Below are 20,571 nucleotides of genomic sequence, written 5' to 3' on the forward strand. Positions count from 1 at the left end.
GGCAGAGCACACCATCATGTGCCAAGCACTGCTTGGGATTATATCTCCTTTCTATTCCTCCAAATTTTAAGCTTGGCTTTTGTAGGCCACATCTCAGAGATGGACCAGGGGATGAACTTTAGGCCCTCTATGCAAACTCCTTTGATTAAAGAGTACTCACTGGTCTGGTATTTTTGCCACTAGTAGTGATCACCCACATCCCTGTAGGTGCTTCCAAGAGGCAGTTAAAGGTGCTAATTGCAATCCAGATTAAACATGCTGTTGTAGGAGAACAGGACAGCACACCTTGTTACAGCTTGCTAAGACACTGTGATTAAAAAAATAATAATCAAGTACCTTACTCAGTATTAAAATGGGACCATGTCAAACAAGCTATGTGGCAAAAGGGCCCTGTATTGCTTGGCCATAAATACTAAATTTCAACCTACTAGTACTCGTACTTTTAAAAAAGCAGCAAATGCAGTCACCGTGATCTGTAATGGTACTTGTGCTTTTTAAACTTGTCCATAAATGATTTCGAGTCAGAGGTAAACAGCAAGATGGCCAAATCTGCAGATGATACCAGACTATCCAAGGTGGTGAAATACAAAAATGGCCTCTAATAGCTCCAAAAGTATCTCTCCAGACTAGGTGAATAAGGAACAAAATGGCAAATGTGGTTCAATAGCTGACATATTACACAGGCTTGCTCTTGGAGACATCACAAGTTTTACACAAGAGCACTCTTGTGCAAATATTTAAATCAGTGTCCACACACTCCAGGATTGTAACTTACATGGTTTCCAATATAAGTTGTACTCCTGGAGTGCGAGTGCCCTGGTTTAATTATTTGCACACAAGTGCTCTTGTGAAAGACGACAAATTTTTCATTAGATGCACAAAGCCGTGCAGGCCAGTTGGAAATGCTAGTTTAAGTCCACGCAGCATATTGGCCAATAAAAGCAAAGTGATGCACACTGAGGCAAAAAAATCCCACTTTACCATACATACTGTTGGGGTCCAAACTTTCTGTGATGAAGCAAGAGAGATTTCCAGGTTGGGGTGGATAGGTAAATTACATCAGCGTGTGACATCTATGCAAAGGCAGATCCCATGCTAGGGTTAATCAGAAAATGTATCAAAATTAATCTGCTATTATAATGCTTTATACAAATCTATGGTGGCCACATTTGGAATACCATGTGCAGTTCTGGTCACCATATCACAAAAAGGATGTTGTGCCACTGGAAAAGGGCAACCAAAATAATCAGAAGGCGGGAACATCTTCCTTATGAGGAAACAATATAACTTTGGGGCATTTTGGTTTAGAGGGGAAGAGAGAGAGAACATGATTGAGCTACTTAAAATTAAACAAAGCATGAAGGAAGTGGATACAAAGAACCTTTTCCTCCATTACTCACAACGCTAGAATCACAGGCCTTCAATGTTCAGTGGTGCTTATTCTCAAGAGTGATTGGCAGCATATTTAAGACTGACAAGAGATAATACTTTTTCTCACAGTGCAGAATTAATCTTTTGAATTTGCTTCCAAAAAATATGACCTCTAATTTAGATGGCTTCAAGAGGGATTAAGCAAATGCATTAAATTAGACAAGTCTATTAATGGTTACATACTACCCCACCCTGTTCAGAGGCAGTATAGTATACTGAGTATACCTCTGAATACCTGTTAGAAGGTATTCAGGAGAGGGCTGGAGGTATTGCTTTCATTGCCTGCTTGTGGACTTTCCAGACATAGTTGGTTGTGCAAAACATGATGCAGGACTAGATAGGCCTTGGTGTGATCCAACAGGATTCTTCTTATGTTAACAAGGAAAGATAAATACAACAGCTCCAGAAAAATGAATTTAGGGAGATTTAGGAGGAGAGCTGGTCTTGTGGTAGCAAGCATGAATTATCCCCTTTGCTAAGCAGGGTCTACCCTGGTTTGCATTTGAATGGGAAACTATATGTGAGTACTGTAAACAGTGTCCCCTCTAAGGCATACACATGCACACAAATTTTTAGATGTCTGCTCAGTTAATTTTAGATCCTGCTCAGGTTGAATCAGGAATGCATGTGCGTACACACTGCCTTGATACTGCCGCCCAGAACAAAATTGATTCTGTGTACAGATGGAAAAAATTAGAGGGAACACTGACAGGAAAGAATTCTTCTTAGGGGATGAGACTGCTCTGGGAAGAGACTTCACTTCGCAGAAGGCAGGGAAGGGGGCGGGCGGACGGACGGACATCTCCCCGCCGCCCGCCCGAGCGCTTTAGCACTCGGTCCGGGGCGAGATTTAAAGCGCTCAAATGGCTTCAGGGGGCTTTGGGGGCGGCAGGGAAGTATCCTGCCGCCCGATTTTGCAGTCAAGAAGGAGCCCCGGAGCGGCAAATGATACTGCGGCGCATTTTTAAAAGTAATTATGGCGCCGAAGCAGCAAAGCGCGGGAGGGGTGAGTAAAGCCCCCCCGCCCTTAATGGACCCCCCCACCCCAGTGCCGAGCCGCAGGTCCGCGGTCCGGTGCACACCCCTAGCTGGGAGCAGCCTGCAACCACACACAGCCTTTTGAACAGCGAGTGCCGCACCCAAAAAAGTGGTGGGGCATCAGGGCAGCAGGTAAGGTCCTGCTTACCTGCTTCATAAAGTAACTGGCCCCCACCCTATTTAGCTTCTTTGGTCACAAGTCCACTGGACAGCTAGTTTTTTATGATGAATCTTTGCTCGAGTACTCACTTCAAAAATTATGCAAGTAATTTCAAAAGTGCAGTGCTTTGATGTCTACAGCCCCTCTAAAAAAACAGCTACTGTTTTTAGAAGCAGTGTAAAGCAGTGGCTGTAAAAACAGCCACATGAAAGTTGGCCTAAATACAGCACTATTATAGAAGTCCTACTGGTATTCATCTTCTCTTACATTTATTGTTGGTGGATGCTGCGCTTTTTTTTTGGTGCTACCAAAGACTCAAAACTGATACCTAGGTATTTGGAATCTTTTTCCAGCCTTGGATGAATGTATTTTACCTACTTGCCACTTTTGAAACTTAGAAATATGGTGGGCCTGTATTTCATCTTTTCTACAAGAAAACAAGCCTTTGAATTTAGACAGGCTGACCTGCACAGAACTTCTCCCAAACAACTCTGAATCAATAGAACGTTAAGAGCAAACTGTAAAATGTGTCATGGGAGACAGAGATTGGCAGTTCTTTATTATATAAAGTTGGTTCGTGAAGGTCTGAGGTCAAGTTTCAGTGAATTATTGCATTAAAATGAATTCTTAAAAAAGCCATTAATTAAAAAGGTGGGTGTGAAGATAAAACGAGAACATTCCACATGGGCCAGCAAAAAGGTTCCCAAACCCCTCCACACCATATTATGATCCTTGAGCAGAACATCTGAGAGACTCACATGTCTCAGTACTCCATGTCTCAAATGTACCAAATGTACCAGTCTCAAATGTACCAGTTGCAGGGGAGTAACAGCAGGAGGGAGGGCATGCCCTCAATTCCTGCCTGTCGACTTCCAGCGACATCTGTTGGGCCACTGTGTGAAACGTGATGCTGGACTAGATGGGCCTGATCCAGCAGGGCTGTTCTTATGTAAATGTAAATGGGTCTATCTCCATCTCTAGTGAGTTCAATGAGGAAACCTAAACTGGATGAAACAGTTTCAGAGTCAGTGTAGGAAATGAAGCAGCCCTTTCTGAGTTTGGAAGCGTACCCCACCCCTTTTCCTTCAGCCCCTGAATGATGACGCATTTATTTCACAATCTGTTGTCAGGTTTTTCACTGCGAGTACATGTGCTGGGAGAGGAAAAGAAGGAAGCCAACGAATGATGTGCTTCGTGGGGGTGAGTGCCTTGTTAAATTTGTGGGACTGCTGACAGGGGCCAGAGGAAGGGATGGTGGTAACAGAAACAGGAGTTGAAAAAGAGGAGCAGTGATGGTGGCATAGTCACCTCTGGCACAACCCATGCGGGCCAGCAAAAGAGAGTCCCTGCAGGTCACATGTTGTGCAGGACGACCGCTTGCTATTGTGCGATATCGCTCTACATAAAGTGAGAACATTGCACCAGTTCTCTGACAAGCTTTGAAATTTTTTGAGACAATGGCACACTCATGAGTCACACCTACTGTTGAACGTAGACACAAGCACACAGTTACAAAATATGTATCTACCCACAACTCAGAGACTTGGCATTATATTGACATGTTTTGTCAGGCACTAGTTTTTTAAAAGCCTTCCAGTGCTAGAATTTTACACAAGTTCCAAGTAATTTTCATAAGCAAAACAATGTTGCTTAACTACCTGAGGCTACAATGCTAAACACAGGGAATATGCCCATTTGTGCTCGAATAGGATTTACTTCCAAGTAAATACATTTAGGATTTCTCAGTAGGAATTTTTGAAGTTGTTAACAGCATACTATTCAGAGACCTGTCAGATATTGTACTCCATAGAACCCTGAAAAAGGAAGTCTTTCCCAAAAGTGAACTGCATAATAGCTAATGTCTAATACCTAACTGCATAATAGCATTCACGTTTGGGTGGGTTTCTGAGCTCAGGTTGGCAAAAGAGCCATTTTGAACATAGGTGAGGCCATTTTAAACCTCAATTTGAGTGTGTGCCTTGACCTTAGGTCAATGTTTGATTATTACTACTTCTGTAATTGCTTTTGATTTTTGCAATAAAAGAGATATTAGGGGAGAAAAGAATCCATCTTCATTTTTTTACTTGTCTGAACAATTCTTGGCCTGGAACAGCCCTGAACCAGAGGCTCAGCTGGGATAAAGCATATGTTCCCAGCTGGCACACTCCTCTCCCCCTCAGGGGTGTCATCCACATGACAAGCTGGCAGCCATTAAGGGGCCTTCTCTCTTTTTATTGCTGATTTTTGAATTTTTAGCCAGCTTAGGAACATAGGCGGAGAGAGATTCCTGGTACTTGCTTGCTTTTGGGGGATGAGTAATGGGAGAGAGATTTCCCCACCTTTGCAGGCAAGCAATACCTGCATTAAGGAACGAAAGAAGAGGCAAGCCCTTCTGGTGAGTTTTTGATGAAGTAACTGTGCCCAGGCATAGAGAAACGCCTGTTCGTAAGAGAGGTTATTTCGGTGTTTTCAGTAGCAAGTATGACCAAGATAGAGGACAGACAACTTTTTCAGCAGTTCCAAACAGAGAACCACATTACTATATAGCATGGTGTGAATTACTTGATTGAGTTAATGCATGGGTTTGGCATGTGTGGGGCATACTATCTAGTAGCCCAGTTTCTTTTGCATCATGAGGAGGAAGCCCTCCTGGATCCCCCTCAAATGGACTTTGTTAATATTGTGCTGGATCCAGCGGTCATGCCTATTCTACAAGCATGTAATGCTGGTTTTGGAAGGATTTTTGGCTGGGTTATAGCTCCAGTTACCAGTACGCGGCGCCACAGTCTAGTGGTTGTTGCCGACTATGACCAGAATCAGGGACATCGCCTCCCTTGCCCTGAACATGACTTCCCTACGTGCTGTTGTGGGACCAACGCCAGATGACCATTGGGCAACACAGATGTGGCTCAGCCAATATGTTGCCACCTTGGAAGGAATTATGACAATCTCTACCCCCAAGGTAAGAATGTGTGATTACTGCCCTAGTTCCTGAGCAAGCTGCAGTTAATTTAACCGAGGCTGAAACACGAAACTGCCTGCAGGTGGATATGGGCTGGATGAGAGATAAACTGTCAGTCAGTCAATCTTTATTACGGTGGATTTATTTATTTATTTATTTGATTTATATGCCGCACGGCGGTTTACAACAGAATAAAAACAAGTAAAACCAGTTAACAATTAAAATCAAAACTATAAAAACAGAATAAAACCAATTAAACATTCAAACAGCTAAAAACCCTGGAGAACCAGGGCAAACATTAAAACAATTAAAACAAATTAAAAACCCTGAAAGGCCAGGCCAAACAGATGAGTTTTAAGGGCTCTCTTGAAGATCAGTAAGGAATTAAGTAGTAATCAGTAAGGAATGCACTCTGCTGGGAGTGCATTCCACAGCCCAGGAGCAGCTACAGAGAAGGCCCGCCTCTGAGTTGCCACAAAACGAACCGGTGGTAACTGGAGACGGACCTCCTCAGATGACCTTTATGTGCGATGGGGATCATGTAAAAGAAGGCGCCCTCTAAGATATCTCGGGCCCAAGCCGTTCAGGGCTTTAAAGGTAATAACCAGCACTTTGTATTTTGCCCGGAAACATATCGGCAGCCAGTGTTACTGTTTCAAAACAGGCATAATATGGTTTCTCTGGGTTGCCCCAGAGACCAATCTGGCTGCTGCATTCTGAAGTTTCCTGACTACATACAAAGGCAGCCCCACGTAGAGCGCATTGCAATAATCAAGCCGGGAGGTTACCAGCTGAAGTACCACTGTTTTGAGGTCATCCTCTTCAAGGAATGGGCGCAGCTGTCGAATCAGCCGAAGCTGATAGAAAGCACTCCTGGCCATGGCCTCCACCTGAGATACCAGGGTGAGGCCTGGGTCCAGGAGGACTCCCAAGCTGCACACCTGCTCCTTCTGGGGGAGTGTAACCCCATCCAGCACAGGAAGATCTAACTCATCCCTCAGATTCTGAGCCCCCACAGTGAGCACTTCTGTCTTGCTTGGATTCAGCTTCAATTTGTTATCCCTCATCCAGCCCATTACTGCCTGTAGGCAGGCATTTAGAGAATGAGTGCCATTTCCTGAAGATGAAAAGGAGAAGTAGATTTGGGTGTCATCAGCATACTGATAACACAGCACCAAATCTCCTGATGACCTCACCCAGCGGTTTCATATAGATGTTAAAAAGCATTGGTGACAGAATGAAGCCCTGAGGGACTCCATGTAACAGCTCCTATTTTGAGGAGCAACTGTCACCAAGCTCCACCATCTGGAATTTACCCGAGAGATAGGAACGGAACCACTGCAAAGCAGTGCCCCCTATCCCTAGTTCCCCAGGCGATCCAGAAGGATACCATGGTCGATGGTATCGAACACTGCCAAGAGATCCAGTAGAACCAGCAGAGTTACACTCCCTCTGTTGATTCCCCGGTAAAGGTCATCCATCAGGCCGACCAAGGCTGTCTCAACCCCATAGCCAGCTCTAAAGCCAGTTTGAAATGGGTCTAGATAATCAGTTTCCTCCAAGACTGCCTGGAGCTGGTCGGCCACCACCCTCTCAATCACCTTGCCCAACCAAGGGAGATTGGAGATTTGCCTGTAACTGTCCACCGCTAAGGGGTCCAAGAAGGCTTCTTTAAGAGTGGTCTAACCGTTGCCTCCTTCAGACAGGGGGGCACTCTACCCACCCTCAGTGATGCATTTATAATATTAACTAGGCCACCTCCAACAATCTCCCTGCTAGATAGAACCAGCCAAGTCGGGCAAGGATCCAGAGAACAGGTGGTAGGCCACACCACCCCAAGCAGCTTGTCCACATCCTCAGGAGTCACAGATTGAAACTAATCCAATCTAATACTGCAAGAGGGATTTCTGGACACCTCCTCCATAGCACTTAGCAATAGCAATAGCACTTACATTTATATACCGCTCTATAGCCGAAGCTCTCTAAGCGGTTTACAACGATTTAGCATATTGCCCCCAACATTCTGGGTACTCATTTTACCGACCTCGGAAGGATGGAAGGCTGAGTCAACCATGAGCCCCTGGTCAAGATCGAACTTGTAACCTTCTGGTTACAGGGCGGCAGTTTTACCACTGCGCCACCAGGGGCTCTTCTCATAGACCTTGCAGAAATAGTGGAGTCCAAGTAAGCCCGAATACAGGAGATCCAGCGTGGTGTAGTGGTTAGAGTGCTAGACTAGGACCAGGGAGACCCAAGTTCAAATCCCCATTCAGCCATGAAACCAGCTGGGTGACTCTGGGCCAGCCACTTCTCTCTCAGCCTTACCTACTTCACAGGGTTGTTGTGAAAGAGAAACTCAAGTATGTAATACACTACTCTGGGCTCCTTGGAGGAAGAGCGGGATATAATAATAATAATAATAATAATAATAATAATAATAATAAAGAACCCATTAAAGGCATCACAGCAGAGCAACTCCAGGGACTGACTGGAAGTAGAAGGAGCAGAAACCAAATAGAAGAAAAAGAAATAGAAAAAGTCACAAAATACAAAGATCTACAAATTGAAATTGAAAGGCTGTGGCAGAAAAAGACCAAAATAATCCCAGTGGTCATTGGCGCCCTGGATGCAATTCCAAAAGACATTGAAGAGCACCTCAACACCATAGGGGCCACAGAAATCACCACCAGCCAATTACAAAAAGCAACTTTACTGGGAACAGCCTATATTTTGCGACGATATCTATAACAACTGACAATAAAATTCAGCCATCCCAGGTCCTTGGGAAGGACTCAATGTCTGGATAAAACAAACCAGTCAATAACACCTGTCTAACTGTGTGAACAAGAAATAATTTGTAAAGAACCCATTAAAGGCATCACAGCAGAGCAACCCCAGGGACTGACTGGAAGTAGAAGGAGCAGAAACCAAACTCCTCACAATCCGGGATAGCTCTGCCAAGCATGAATCTGCAGCCGCAATGCGCGCAGACCAGAATCTCTTTTTCGCTGTGCGCACTGCCACCGCATAAGCCTTCAGATGGGTCACATGCTGAATCCTGTCAGATTCGAACCGAGTTCTCCTCCACTTGCGCTCTAGTCGCCTACCCAACCACTTCAGCCCCAGCAGCTCCTCAGTATACCAAGGGGCCATTTTTGCAGCAGGTCGGAAGGGACACTTAGGAGCAATCGTGTCTACTGTCCTGTTGAGTTCCCTGTTCCAGGTTCCCACTAGGGCATCAACAGAATCACCGGCCGCACCAATGTCAAAATCCTCCAAGGCCTTTTGAAATCCTACTGGGTCCAGCAGCCTTTTTGGATGGACCATCCTAATAGCTTCACCACCCCTGCAGGGGTGGATTGCAGCTGTGAGACCAACCTTAACCAGGTAGTGGTCCGTCCATGACAACGGGGAAACCACTGGACCCCCCCATCCACTGAACACCCCCCTGATCTGAACAAAAGACCAAATCGAGTGCATGGCCGGCAACATTAGTTGATTCAGACACTAATTGGCATAGGCCCAATTGACCAAGAACTAAGTAAAAGCATTTAAATACATACCGAGAGTAATAATAATAAACTAAGCTAACAAGGTAATAGAAATTTAAATAGCCAGATAACTATAATAGCAATTTGCAATATAAAGATCACAAATGACAATCGATTGTAACTTCTATCGAATCCTTAGCAACCTTATATAACCTAGCTTCATTCTAATTTGCTAAAAGGATTGCCTCTCGCCTCTCTACGATTGACTATATGGAGATTTCTTCCATTCTTCTTACACGCCTTATGAAATTTAGAATAGTCAGTTGTCCTGAGAGCGATCATTTGCCTGGGGAGTTGCATTTTAATTTTTCTGATAATCTAACTAGTGCTGATATGATATATACTCCAGCTCCAGAATTAGAGGTAAGACCTTCCCTGGTAAAATGGTCTGATAGTTTGGGTACTCAAGTCAGGTCTTTATTGACCTCTCAGAATCTTAATTACCTTGGTTCAGTAATACTATCAAATGACTTCGGTAAAGACTTAATATACCATTATAACAATATTGTCCAGGAACTCCAACCTGTACTAACCTGAACTAAGCATCAGGGAGCAAATAAATATATTAAACGCTCTAAAAGCTGGTTTGACAGAGAGATAAACTGAGACTGAATCCAGATAAGATGGAGGTACTTTTTGTGTGAGGTCAGAACTCAGGAGATGATTTTGATCTGCCTGTTCTGGATGGGGTCACATTTCCCTAAAAGGAACAGGTGCTTCTGGACACAAAGCTCTCCCTGGTGTCCCAGGTTGAGGCAGTGGCCAGAGGCGACTTTTATCAGCTTTGGCTGATACACCAGCTGCACCCGTTTCTTGAGATAAATGACCTCAGAACAGTAGTACATCTGCTGGTCACGTCCAGACTGGATTACTGTAATGCGCTCTGTGTGTGGCTGCCTTTGTACACAGTCTAGAAACTACAAGTTGGTCCAGAATGCGGCAGCCATGTTGGTCTCTGGATCATCTTGGAGAGACCATATTAGTCCTATCTTAAATGTTCTACACTGGTTGCCGATAAGTTTCCGAGCAAAATACAAGGTCTAGGTTATAAGCTATAAAGCCCGAAGCAGCTTGGGCCCTGGGTATTTAAGAGGACGTCGTCTTTGCTATGAACCACACCGCCCATTGCGATCATCTGGAGAGGTTTGACTGCAGTTGCCACTGGCACGTCTGGTGGCTACTTGGGGACGGGCCTTCTCCATTGCTTCCCAGAGGCTTTAGAACACACTTCCTGCTGAAATAAGAGCCTCCCCATCTCTTACAACTTTTAATAAGAGCCTCCCCATCTCTTACAACTTTTTAAAAGGCAGTCAAGACACATCTGTTCACCAAGGCTTTTAATTAGATACTGTTTTAATAGTCTGATGATTTTTAATAGTTTTCACGTTGTTTTAAGTTTGGAATTGTTGTAATTAAAAAATCCAACCTTTTTACTTGTTTTTATTGTTTTGTTGTAAACAGCCCAGAGACTTGCGTTTTAGGCAATATACAAATATGTTAATTAATTAATTAAAATTCTGCAATTTCTGCTATTTATCAAAAGACTTATGGACAGGAGAGGCAGGAAAACCTTGGCAGATAAGTCTAAACACAGAGTGATTACAGCCTTCCATATAGGCATGCCTTTTACTCCCAGTTTCTCTCTGGTGTGGAGTACCTTAAAGCCACTTGTGAGAGGTTGTGAGAGGATCTGCCACTGTGCTACACATAGAGCAGGCACTTACTGCTACACACCTTCAGAGAAGCGGTGTGTAGCACAGTTTGGAGACATTATTTCTCAGTTTTATGGAATTCTGGGGCCAGATTTGTTAGGGCGTTCTTTGACAACCTGTCGACATTCTCCTTCTCTTTCACATAATAACTGCCCTAGAGAAGGGTCTGGTTTTTCACCCTTGAGTATGCCAGAGTTCACTCATGATGGATATACGGAGGTGGTTGAAAGAGAGGAATTTCCATGGCCCCCGGTACATTCGAGAGGTGGGAGAAGAAATCAGCAGAGGCCCTTTGTGCCAAAAGAGGAGCCTTGTGAGCCTGGCTATGCTTCGTAGCATTCTTCTCTCCAGCCTTATCTCAAGGGACCAGATCGATATGGAGGGGAGCACTGTGCTAAGCTCTCTCCCCCACAGCCACACTATCAGTTTGCAACGATCAGAGGGGGTGGGGGGAGCGGAGACAGTGGCAGACTACGTTGACTGTGTCTCCACAGAAAAAGCTGCAACCACCACATAGAAATGTAGAAGAAAGTGTCTGTGCTTAAGACAGAATATCAGCCTGTAGCCCTTAGTGAAAATGAAGACAGAGTAACTAAAATGTATGTAAATGTTGTATATGTAATGTTTTAGTGATGAATTGGCTTTCTTTAGTATGAAAACAAAAAATAAAAAGAAATAGTCTTAACTGGCAGTTAAATTGTAAAACCACCTTACAGGAAGGGAATAGTGATTTCCCTTCTCCAAAGGGTTTACATTTATTGCATCTTTGGCAGATTAAGTGCCAGGAATAGCTGGGAATATCTCTGCTGCTTCACTGAGAGAGCAAGAGCGAGCAGTTTTTGGTAAGGCAGATGTCCTTTGCCTGTAAATGTATTCTGTATGTATTCCAAAAAATTAGATTTGTATGTCTTATTAACCCTAATTATGGAGACACTTCCTTCAGTCCTCAAGTCATTAGGTATACTGGGTCTATAATATGAGTTTGTAGGCAACAGTCCTAGCTTCACTCCTCTTTGATCTTGTTAATGGTCTGTGTGGGGTATAGTATCCTAATTGCCTATGCAATGTCAAGAAAGTGAAGAAGAACGTGAATGTAACCTGGCTGGGAGGTGTTCTCGTTTGAGTTTTTCTGCATGAGGACTCTGTATACACCTGTATAACAATCCATAAAAATATTTATGTAAGAAATAACCCAGGTATGCAAATAATACTTGAGGCACATGCTGGTTATGATATAATGATGCCTTGTAACCAGTGTTCTCTCTAATTTTTTTCATCTGTGTGAGTAATGAATTTTGTTCTGGGCAGCAGTATCAAAGCAGTGTGTACACATGTATATTAAGGGTGGGACCTTCCTGATTCAAACTGAGCGGGATCTAAAATGAACTGAGTGGATATCAAAAAATCTGTGAGTGGATGCACGTACACACACCTTAGAGGGAGTACGGCTTGTAAACATATGTGTCTGCACTTTGTTAATGCACTGATATGCATATATTCAGTGTATACAAACAATATAATGAGGAACATGATGTGAATGAATAGAGAATCAAGAAATAAAGAAAGCAAACTGTGAAAGACAGACCTATCACAGTAAGTTTCAATGAAACTATGTGTGTGCACTGAAAATGATAAAATGAAGGCCTTATGTTTATGTAGTTATGTCTTCTATGTGCATGCTTTTTTCATTGTTAGAAATTGCTTGCAATGTGCAAGCATGTCATTTGAACTATGTTTCTTATAGTAGCTAAGATTTGAGGGAGAAATGTTAGGATATAAGTAAGAGCATATTGGTAAGCAGGGGATTGTCAAGGAACCATTATTTTTATCATGTATAACTGAGTGCTCAGATAGGTTAGGTTAACATAAAGTTAAGATAGCATTAGTTAAGGGTAGGCATAAATCCCTCTTTCTGTATTTTCTTTGTGGGCTGATGCTTGGACCCCTGCCAAGAGGAGGGTGTAATAGCCAGCACACTCGTTTTGGTGGGTGTCCGAGCTCAGGTTGGCAAAAGAGCCATTTTGAATGTAGGGGAGGCCATTTTGGGCAGCTTTTGCACTGCCCTGTTTGTGCAGAGCACACCTGCTGTTGTTGTTCACCCTGTGCCAGACCTTGGCCTCCCTCCTCCCAGCCAAGGCAAGGCTGAACTTTGAGCATGAGAATGAGAATGAAATCACTGGGATCTGGCTTGTTTTAATTGGGAAGGGGGAAAGTTCTACTGAAACTATTTATCAGAGGCCTGCACAGTGTCCTCAAGGCAGAGGGGGGAAATCTGGAGTGAGTGTCAGAGGAATTCTATCTTGGAAGGTGATTCTTGTGCAAGCTGTTCCTGTGCTTTAGGGGAGAGGAACTGTTTTTCATTCTAATGCTTGCTTTTTGTCTTTTCTCCTGGCTCTGTATCTTGTACTTGCTACTGTCTTCCAAATACCTCAACTTAAGTGTGTGCCTTGACCTTAGGTCAATGTTCGATTATTGCTTCTGTTATTCCTTTTGATTTTTGCAATAAAGGGGATTATTAGGGGAGAAAAATAATTCTTCTTCCTTAAAAAAAAAAAACAACTTGTCTGAAGAATCATTGGCCTGGCATAGCCCAGAACCAGAGGCGTTCACTTTGTTGGGCGAGAGGCCCAACTGAGATAAAGCAAACGTTCCCAGCTGGAACACTCCTCTCCCCCTCAGAGGTGTCATGCACACAACACTACCCTTAAAACAGAACAATTTCTACCCCATCTTCACTTCTAGTCTATGGGCCAGAAGGGCTGTTCAGTATCATATGTAATGATTCAGTGAGGCAGGCCTTGACAAATTTTCTTTGCATCTAAAAGCTAGATCAAACATTTAGGAGTTGGACAATGGACACTTGACTAACAATGAATGTAATGACTGACATAGTGGGGAGGGGAGCAAATGGGCTTCTCTCTATCCCATTTACAAGCATCATGTTTGGAGCAAATAAAGATTTTGTTAAATAACTCAGTCTCTGAATATCCGAGTCTAGGTGCCACAGTTAAATTTCTGCGCACTTGAGATTTGTCAAACACTGCAGTGATTTTTAATAGAGTATGACCCCAGCAAAATTATTAGGCATGATGGCCTCAATGAGCAGTTTATCCCCTATAACCAAACTTGTTATGGGTGAGTTTAGATAATTGCCAGTGGCTCCATAAGCTGACAACATCTCAGTAAAGTGTCGGTACGTGAAAGATGGCGGTCCCAGTGAGTGTGATGTCTGAATCTGCTCAAGTCTGGTTACCAAATAAAATCATCTTTATTACAGTCTTTGACTAGCATAAAGTAGGTTACAATGGCATAGCAGATGACATAGAAAGCATAAAAATGACACAAAAGGCATAAAAACCTTAAAACCCCAATGTCTAAATATCTATGATGCCACAAAACTATAAAGCTATGAAATAAAGGTAAAGTGTGCCATCAAGTCGATTTCGACACCTGGCCACGAAGCCCTGTGGTTTTCTTTGGTTGCATACAGGAGGGGTTTACCAATAGCTCCTTCTGCACAGTCTGAGATGATGCCTTTCAGCATCTTCCTATATCGCTGCTGCCCTATGAAATACTTTTTATAAAATGCTATTGAATGAGCTAAAACTGGGCTGCAAGGCTAAACACGGTGACCAGCTTGCTTAGATCTTGCTGCCTGTCAGGACCCAAAGCAGTTTGCATGCTGCTGCGCAGAACTTGGCAATGTTTTGAGTGGTAACAGGCTTGGAGTCAGAGAGCAGAAGAGAGGTGTAAAATTGGCTTGAGCAACCTGGGGACTTGAGTAATACTCTGGTTACCAAGACTCTCCGTCTGACATTTGACTGACTTCCATCCCCAAGTTCTGAAAATTGGGTGGAGAATCTTGGTAAAATGTCAGGCAGAGAATCTCAGTAACTGGATTTGGCGGGCTTAGCTGTCATGCCAACCAGGAGTGCACACCTTCGCATATCAACATTTTACTGAGATTTGTTACCAGCTCATAGATTCACTGACAGTCATCTGAATCCACCCTATGTTTAAAAAAGAAAGGAAGTCAAAATGGGTAATAAACCAACATTTTGATATTATCAAAATGGATAAACAAAATGGATAATAAACTAACTGCAATCATATGGTGCATATACAACTTTACTAACGCAACATATTTCTACACCAGATGACAGACAATTGAAAATAAAAGAGAAAGTATGCTTATTATAATGTTAGTATGCCGACATCAAGCAATAAAAAAAAAAAATTCAAAACACACACAAACACACCAAATTGCAACTACCAAGTTTCCTTGAAAAGTGTTAGGAACATAGGAAGCTGCCTTATACTGAGTCAGACCACTGGTCCATCTAGCTCAATATTGTCTGTCCAGACTGGCAGCGGCTTCTCCAAGGTTGCAGGCAGGAGTCTCTCTCAGCACTATCTTGGAGATGCCAGGGAGGGAACAGAGTCTTCTGCATGCAAGCATGCAGATGCTCTTCTTAGAGTGGCTCCATCCCCTGAGGTGAATATCTTACAGTAATCACATGACTCCCATTCAAATGCAAACCAGGGCAAACTTAGACACCATCTTCATCTGCTTCAAGGACTGTTTCAAAGTCAGCCTAGTTGTTGTGAACTTGGTTATCTATCCCAGTCAAATGCAATTTAGCCACAGCAGTTTGACCAGGGTTGCCTTGGAAATCTGCACTCTCACAACTGGCTTCACAGAACAGCAAACCTGATTAACTCTTTAACAAGGATCACCACGATTGCGAGAAAGCAGCCTTAGATTCCCTGCCATCTTCACAATTTTTCCTTCATCACTTTTTTTCTCTTAATCCAAGTCCTACTCCCATTGCCATAGCTGCAACTATTGCTCATTGCTGCAACATTTCCCAGTCCATAATGCTGGGAAAAGTTGAAGGAAAGAGAAAAGGACGACCAGCAGCAAGGTGGATGGACTCAATTACGACAGCAATGAATGCACCGCTGAGAGAGCTTAAATGCCAAGCGGAAGACAGATCATCCTGGAGAGAATCTATGTGGTCGCTAAGAGTCGACACCGACTTGATGGCACTTAATCAATCAATCAATCACTCTCATTGCCTAAAGATTTTACCAAAAATAAAAGCTCTCTCTCAAATTTACTACTAGCCAATATGAGCTTCTAACAGTTGTGGCTGTCATAGAGCAGTGTTTCTCAACCACCGGTCCGTGGACCGGTGCTGGTCCGCAAAGTGTTGGGTACCAGTCCGTGAGCCATCACTAATAAAAATCACCCCCACCCAAAAAATTAGCTGCCTGGAAATGAGCTCCGGAAAGCTGCCCATAATTGTTTTAGGGGGGCTGCCTGGGTGTGGGGTTGGGGGCAAGAGGGGCGACCCCCTTACTAACTGCTGGTCCAGGAAACTGTGCACGAGTAATGCACTGGTCCATGACTCCAAAAACGTTGAGAAACACTGTCGTAGAACATAAAGATCACAGTTTATCAAACCATCACTTATAAATACTGTGTCATATTCCAAACAGAGATGGCTCCATGTTCAGGCTAGTGAACATGTGGCTAGTTTCTGTTTATCTATTTAGTATATTTGTACTCCACCCCAAACTTACATCTCTGGGTGGTTTACAACTTGCATAACACAAATTAACATAGAAATTAAAACATTAAAACCACAACTCTAGTTACAAAGCTTAGGTTTTTCCCTTTTCAAAACACATTTTATGAATGACTCTCAAGTACATAAACATATATGTACTTGGGAGTCATGTTACCAATGTTGTGAAAAGAGAAGAAAGGGCTATTGTTTGACATTATATCATGAGTTTGCTTAGGCTCACTAGGTATATTTCCTCTCTTTTCTTTTAGCTCACTCCCCTCTTCACACAATCTTCTAGTTGAATTCATTTTCATTTGTTCTACTCCTCTCTAGTGACTCCATGTCCTGGTAATTTCCTATGAGGTTTTCCAGACCTTAGTCACCTACTCACCCTAGCCCTGTGTGCGTTTAGGAAATTCTTCCATTAGAGATACACAATCCCACGGCTACACCAAGAACTGCTTCACACTTCACATGGCAACTGTGTTTGCAGAGGCAACGCTGGTGTTGGCGGCAATAAACACAGCACTGCAAGGCAGGCACTAATTCCTAGGCTTGCAGCAGACACGAACAGGGAGTCACGGCTATAATAGCCCCCAGGACAAATAAACAGTTGAAGTCATTACACTTTCAAAAGTGTAATATGTTTCTCATTCCCATTTTTCAGCAACTGTTCTAGGTTTGTAAATGAAGCCATTTTTGATGCATTGTAGGCCTACTCTCATTATGAGAAATTGCTTCCTCTCTAGGGATTTGGAACTGAATCAGACAACAGGGTCCCAATAACAACAGGGTCCCCGTACTTAAAATACATGTAAACAGTCATATCCACATGTCTGAACAGAGGCTGGAAGAACAGTGTGCCTGCAGTCAGATGTATGGAAAAGTGAACATAAAAAAGCAGTTCTGAGTTTTGGGAGCTTTGGGGACGGATGTTGCTGTGGGGCTAAAACTGTCTGCACATGTGCCTCTTTGCTACCTGTTAGAAGTTCATATTTGTAGGCACACATATTACAAGATGCCATTAAAATCTTCCACTGCTTTCTTTTTTCAAAGAGAAGGGGGGGGGGGAACTGACTGGCAACTTTCCACAGCTCAAGAAATGAGGTTTGAAAAAGCCCTGTTTTCTACAAGAATCGATTCTGAAATGCACTAGGAACACTACCAATCGCTACAGCTTTTGTTTACTCCTTTGAATTAAAAAACATCCAAACGTTTGTGGACAATTGCTTACAAGTTACAAGGCGACTGCATTCTGCATTAGTAGTGAAAGTGAGGGGAGGACAGTAGAGAGCACAGATTAGAATGATTCTGCATTAATTCACCACAGATAAGAAAGAGTATGTGATCTTGAGTTTATGGACTAGCATTAACATCCGTCCTCTGTACTTCAAGTTCATTGCCCAGTTGTCTCCCCCACTCCCCTTACCTGCTTTGCAGCTTGATCTGGAGATAAAGCTATTATAGCTCTGTCATTCAGGGATCCCTCTTCCCTGTGTTTGCATCTGTTTTTCTCTTTTTCATTTCTCTCCAAGGAGTCTGATCGATTTGTCCCTTCCAGGGGCAGTGCAATCATAAGTCTTTCCCTATGCCTCCTGGGTACTTCTTGGCATTCTCTTCCACTCTGTGAAAGTGTGCGGTCTCTCTCCATACATGCGATTCCCTCTCTCCACATCGCCCCAGGGAGTGGTGGCATCTCTCCCCCTAGATTTGAGGATCCCCATTTTTCCAGTCCTCTCACTCCCATTATGAATATGTTTCTAGTAGGAGGAGAGGGTGCCTCTATTTCTCTTCACCATTATGGTTTTTGTTTTTAAATATACCCGTTGTTTCTCAGGGAGGCTTTCGTTTTCCCTCCAATCTCTTTCACAATTCACCTAAGCTTTGTCAACGATTCTCACTCAAAAGGCTCTTCTTATTCAAGAAAAGAGAAATCTTGGGGTCTTCCCCTTCCCCCCCCCCCCGTTTCTTTTTGCTCAAGATATACTGAGGAGAGTGGTCTCTTGGAAGGTTGGCTGCAGTGCAGGAGAGAGGATTTCACAGCACCCCTTTTGGTGGGAAGCCTTAAAAGAGAGAGACACTAAACTGCTGAGGCACACTAGCAAGGTCCTGAAGGAAGCTACATGTTCCCATAGCAACAGGCCTAGTAGCTGACAGTGAATCAAATCAGTTCTCCAGAGTGACAAACTTTCTACACTTGCTTCAGATGGAATGCCCGCTTGCTGAGTCTGCTCAAAGAGAACCCCCAGATTCTAACTTTGGCCTAGGTTTTTGCACAGCTAGAGCTAGCCTACCACACAAGAACAGCTACAATTCTATTAAAAATACAGGAGTAGGGCGTAATAAAATGGATACATAGAAGATTCTGTTGATGTAATGTGTTTTTGGGTGAGCAGAGCACAATTTTATCCAGGGTTGATTTGCAATCCTTGCAGTTAACCATATCTAATGGTTAACTGCAAGTATCTAATATGGCCGCCTTTGTGTGTTTGACTGCACTTGCTTCTTCTAGGTACAAGACAGACATTATGCCCCTTACAACATATTTCTGTTGGGTCATTTATATAGAAGTCTCTAATAAAGAGCCAACGGGGTGAAGTGGTTAGAGTGCTGGACTAGGACCGGGGAGACCCGAGTTCAAATCCCCATTCAGCTTATGATACTTGCTGGGTGAATCTGAGCCAGTCACCTCTCTCAGCCTAGCCTACTTCAAAGGCTTGTTGTGAAAGAGAAACTTAAGTATGTAGTACACCGCTCTGGGCTCCTTGGAGGAAGAGTGGGATATAAATGTAATAATAATAATAATAATAATAGTCATGATTTTTTTTAAAAGTCATGAACAAAGCACCACACTTGTTGGCCGGCAATGAATTCTGTGAATCAACAATAGTGCAGGTATTTGGGGCTCATCAGATATTTCCAAATTTGTACAGAAACCTAGAAGACATGCACATGCTTATATATTTTATTGGACTGGTGAAAACATTAAACATATGTTTCAGGTCTGGTAGAAGTTTTAAAAATAGGTTTGGGAGAACATAAGAATAGCCCTGCTGGATCAGGCCCAAGGCCCATCAAGTCCAGCATCCCGTTTCGTACAGTGGCCCACCAGATGCTGCTGGAAGCCACCAGCAGGAGTTGAGGGCATGCCCTCGCTCCTGCTGTTACTCCCCTGCAACTGGTACCCAGCGGCACCCCGCCCCCGAGGCTGGAGGTGGCCTACATCCCTCCGACTAGTAGCCGTCAATAGACCTCTCCTCCATGAAGTTATCCAAACCCCTCTTAAAGCCATCCAAGTTGTTGGCTGTCACATCTCGTGGCAGAGAATTCCACAAGTTGATTATGTGTTGTGTGAAAAAGTACTTCCGTTCGTTGGTCCTAGATTTCCTGGCAATCAATTTCATGGGATGACCCCTGGTTCTAGTGTTATGGGAGAGGGAGAAGAATTTATCTCTATCCACTTTCTCCACACCATGCATGATTTTATAGACCTCTATCATGTCTCTCCGCAGTCGTCTTTTTTCTAAACTAATAAGAACATAGAGGTGTGGACAACCGTTTCCATTATCACCAGATTCTTTTTTTTTTTTTAAGGATGCTATACCTATCTCTGCTATACCAAAGGGATGCGATATCTATCTACACCTGTCTCTGCTAACAAATGCTGTGAGTGTGTTCAGCATAGGGGTTGGGAAAGGCTTCTGAGCCTTCAGTGCTCAGGGTGGGGCTTGGAAGTGCACTCTTGAGATGCTGTACATGGGTACATGCTGTACATGGGTACAACATCCCCCCCTTTTTAATGTGCCCCCCATGAAAATGTTCCATTCTTAAAACTGCAAATTCAATTAAAATATCAGCCAAATTGGGCTTTTTCAGAAGTGTTTCAGGTGAACAGTGCTAGAAAGCATGTATACTGAAGTTCACACATAGCCTCCGAGTATGCTAAAACAAGCTCGTTAAGTTTTCAGTGGAGTTTTTTCTTTAAATTTAAAGAATGCAAGGAAAGCGTATGCTATGGAGCTGTCATGTCTTCAACTTTTACAAGTATTCCAGTTAAAAATAATTTTAGAGTAGCTCATTTAGTAGAGCAGTTCAGCTACACTGTGTGTCTGACTGATTTTTCTGCCCTTGTCGAAAAGGTCAG

General features: G+C 43.3%; 1 protein-coding gene across 4 annotated transcripts in view; it reads right to left on the reverse strand.

Moving 5' to 3' along the window:
- The window catches only part of SPTLC3 (serine palmitoyltransferase long chain base subunit 3), a 168,677-nt gene that overhangs the window by 103,766 nt on the left and 44,340 nt on the right, over nt 1–20,571 (reverse strand). Inside the window, exon 1 of one of the 4 annotated variants that reach the window (XM_053285427.1) lies at nt 17,857–18,617. The exons of the other annotated variants lie outside the window; for them this stretch is intronic. Coding sequence (XP_053141402.1) covers nt 17,857–18,174 — 318 coding nt within the window. The 5' untranslated portion in view covers nt 18,175–18,617. Of the gene's footprint in view, nt 1–17,856; nt 18,618–20,571 lie in introns of those variants that run through there. 4 annotated transcript variants of the gene reach the window in all.

Source organism: Hemicordylus capensis, chromosome 1, assembly GCF_027244095.1.
Source record: "Hemicordylus capensis ecotype Gifberg chromosome 1, rHemCap1.1.pri, whole genome shotgun sequence".
Lineage (NCBI taxonomy): Eukaryota > Metazoa > Chordata > Lepidosauria > Squamata > Cordylidae > Hemicordylus > Hemicordylus capensis.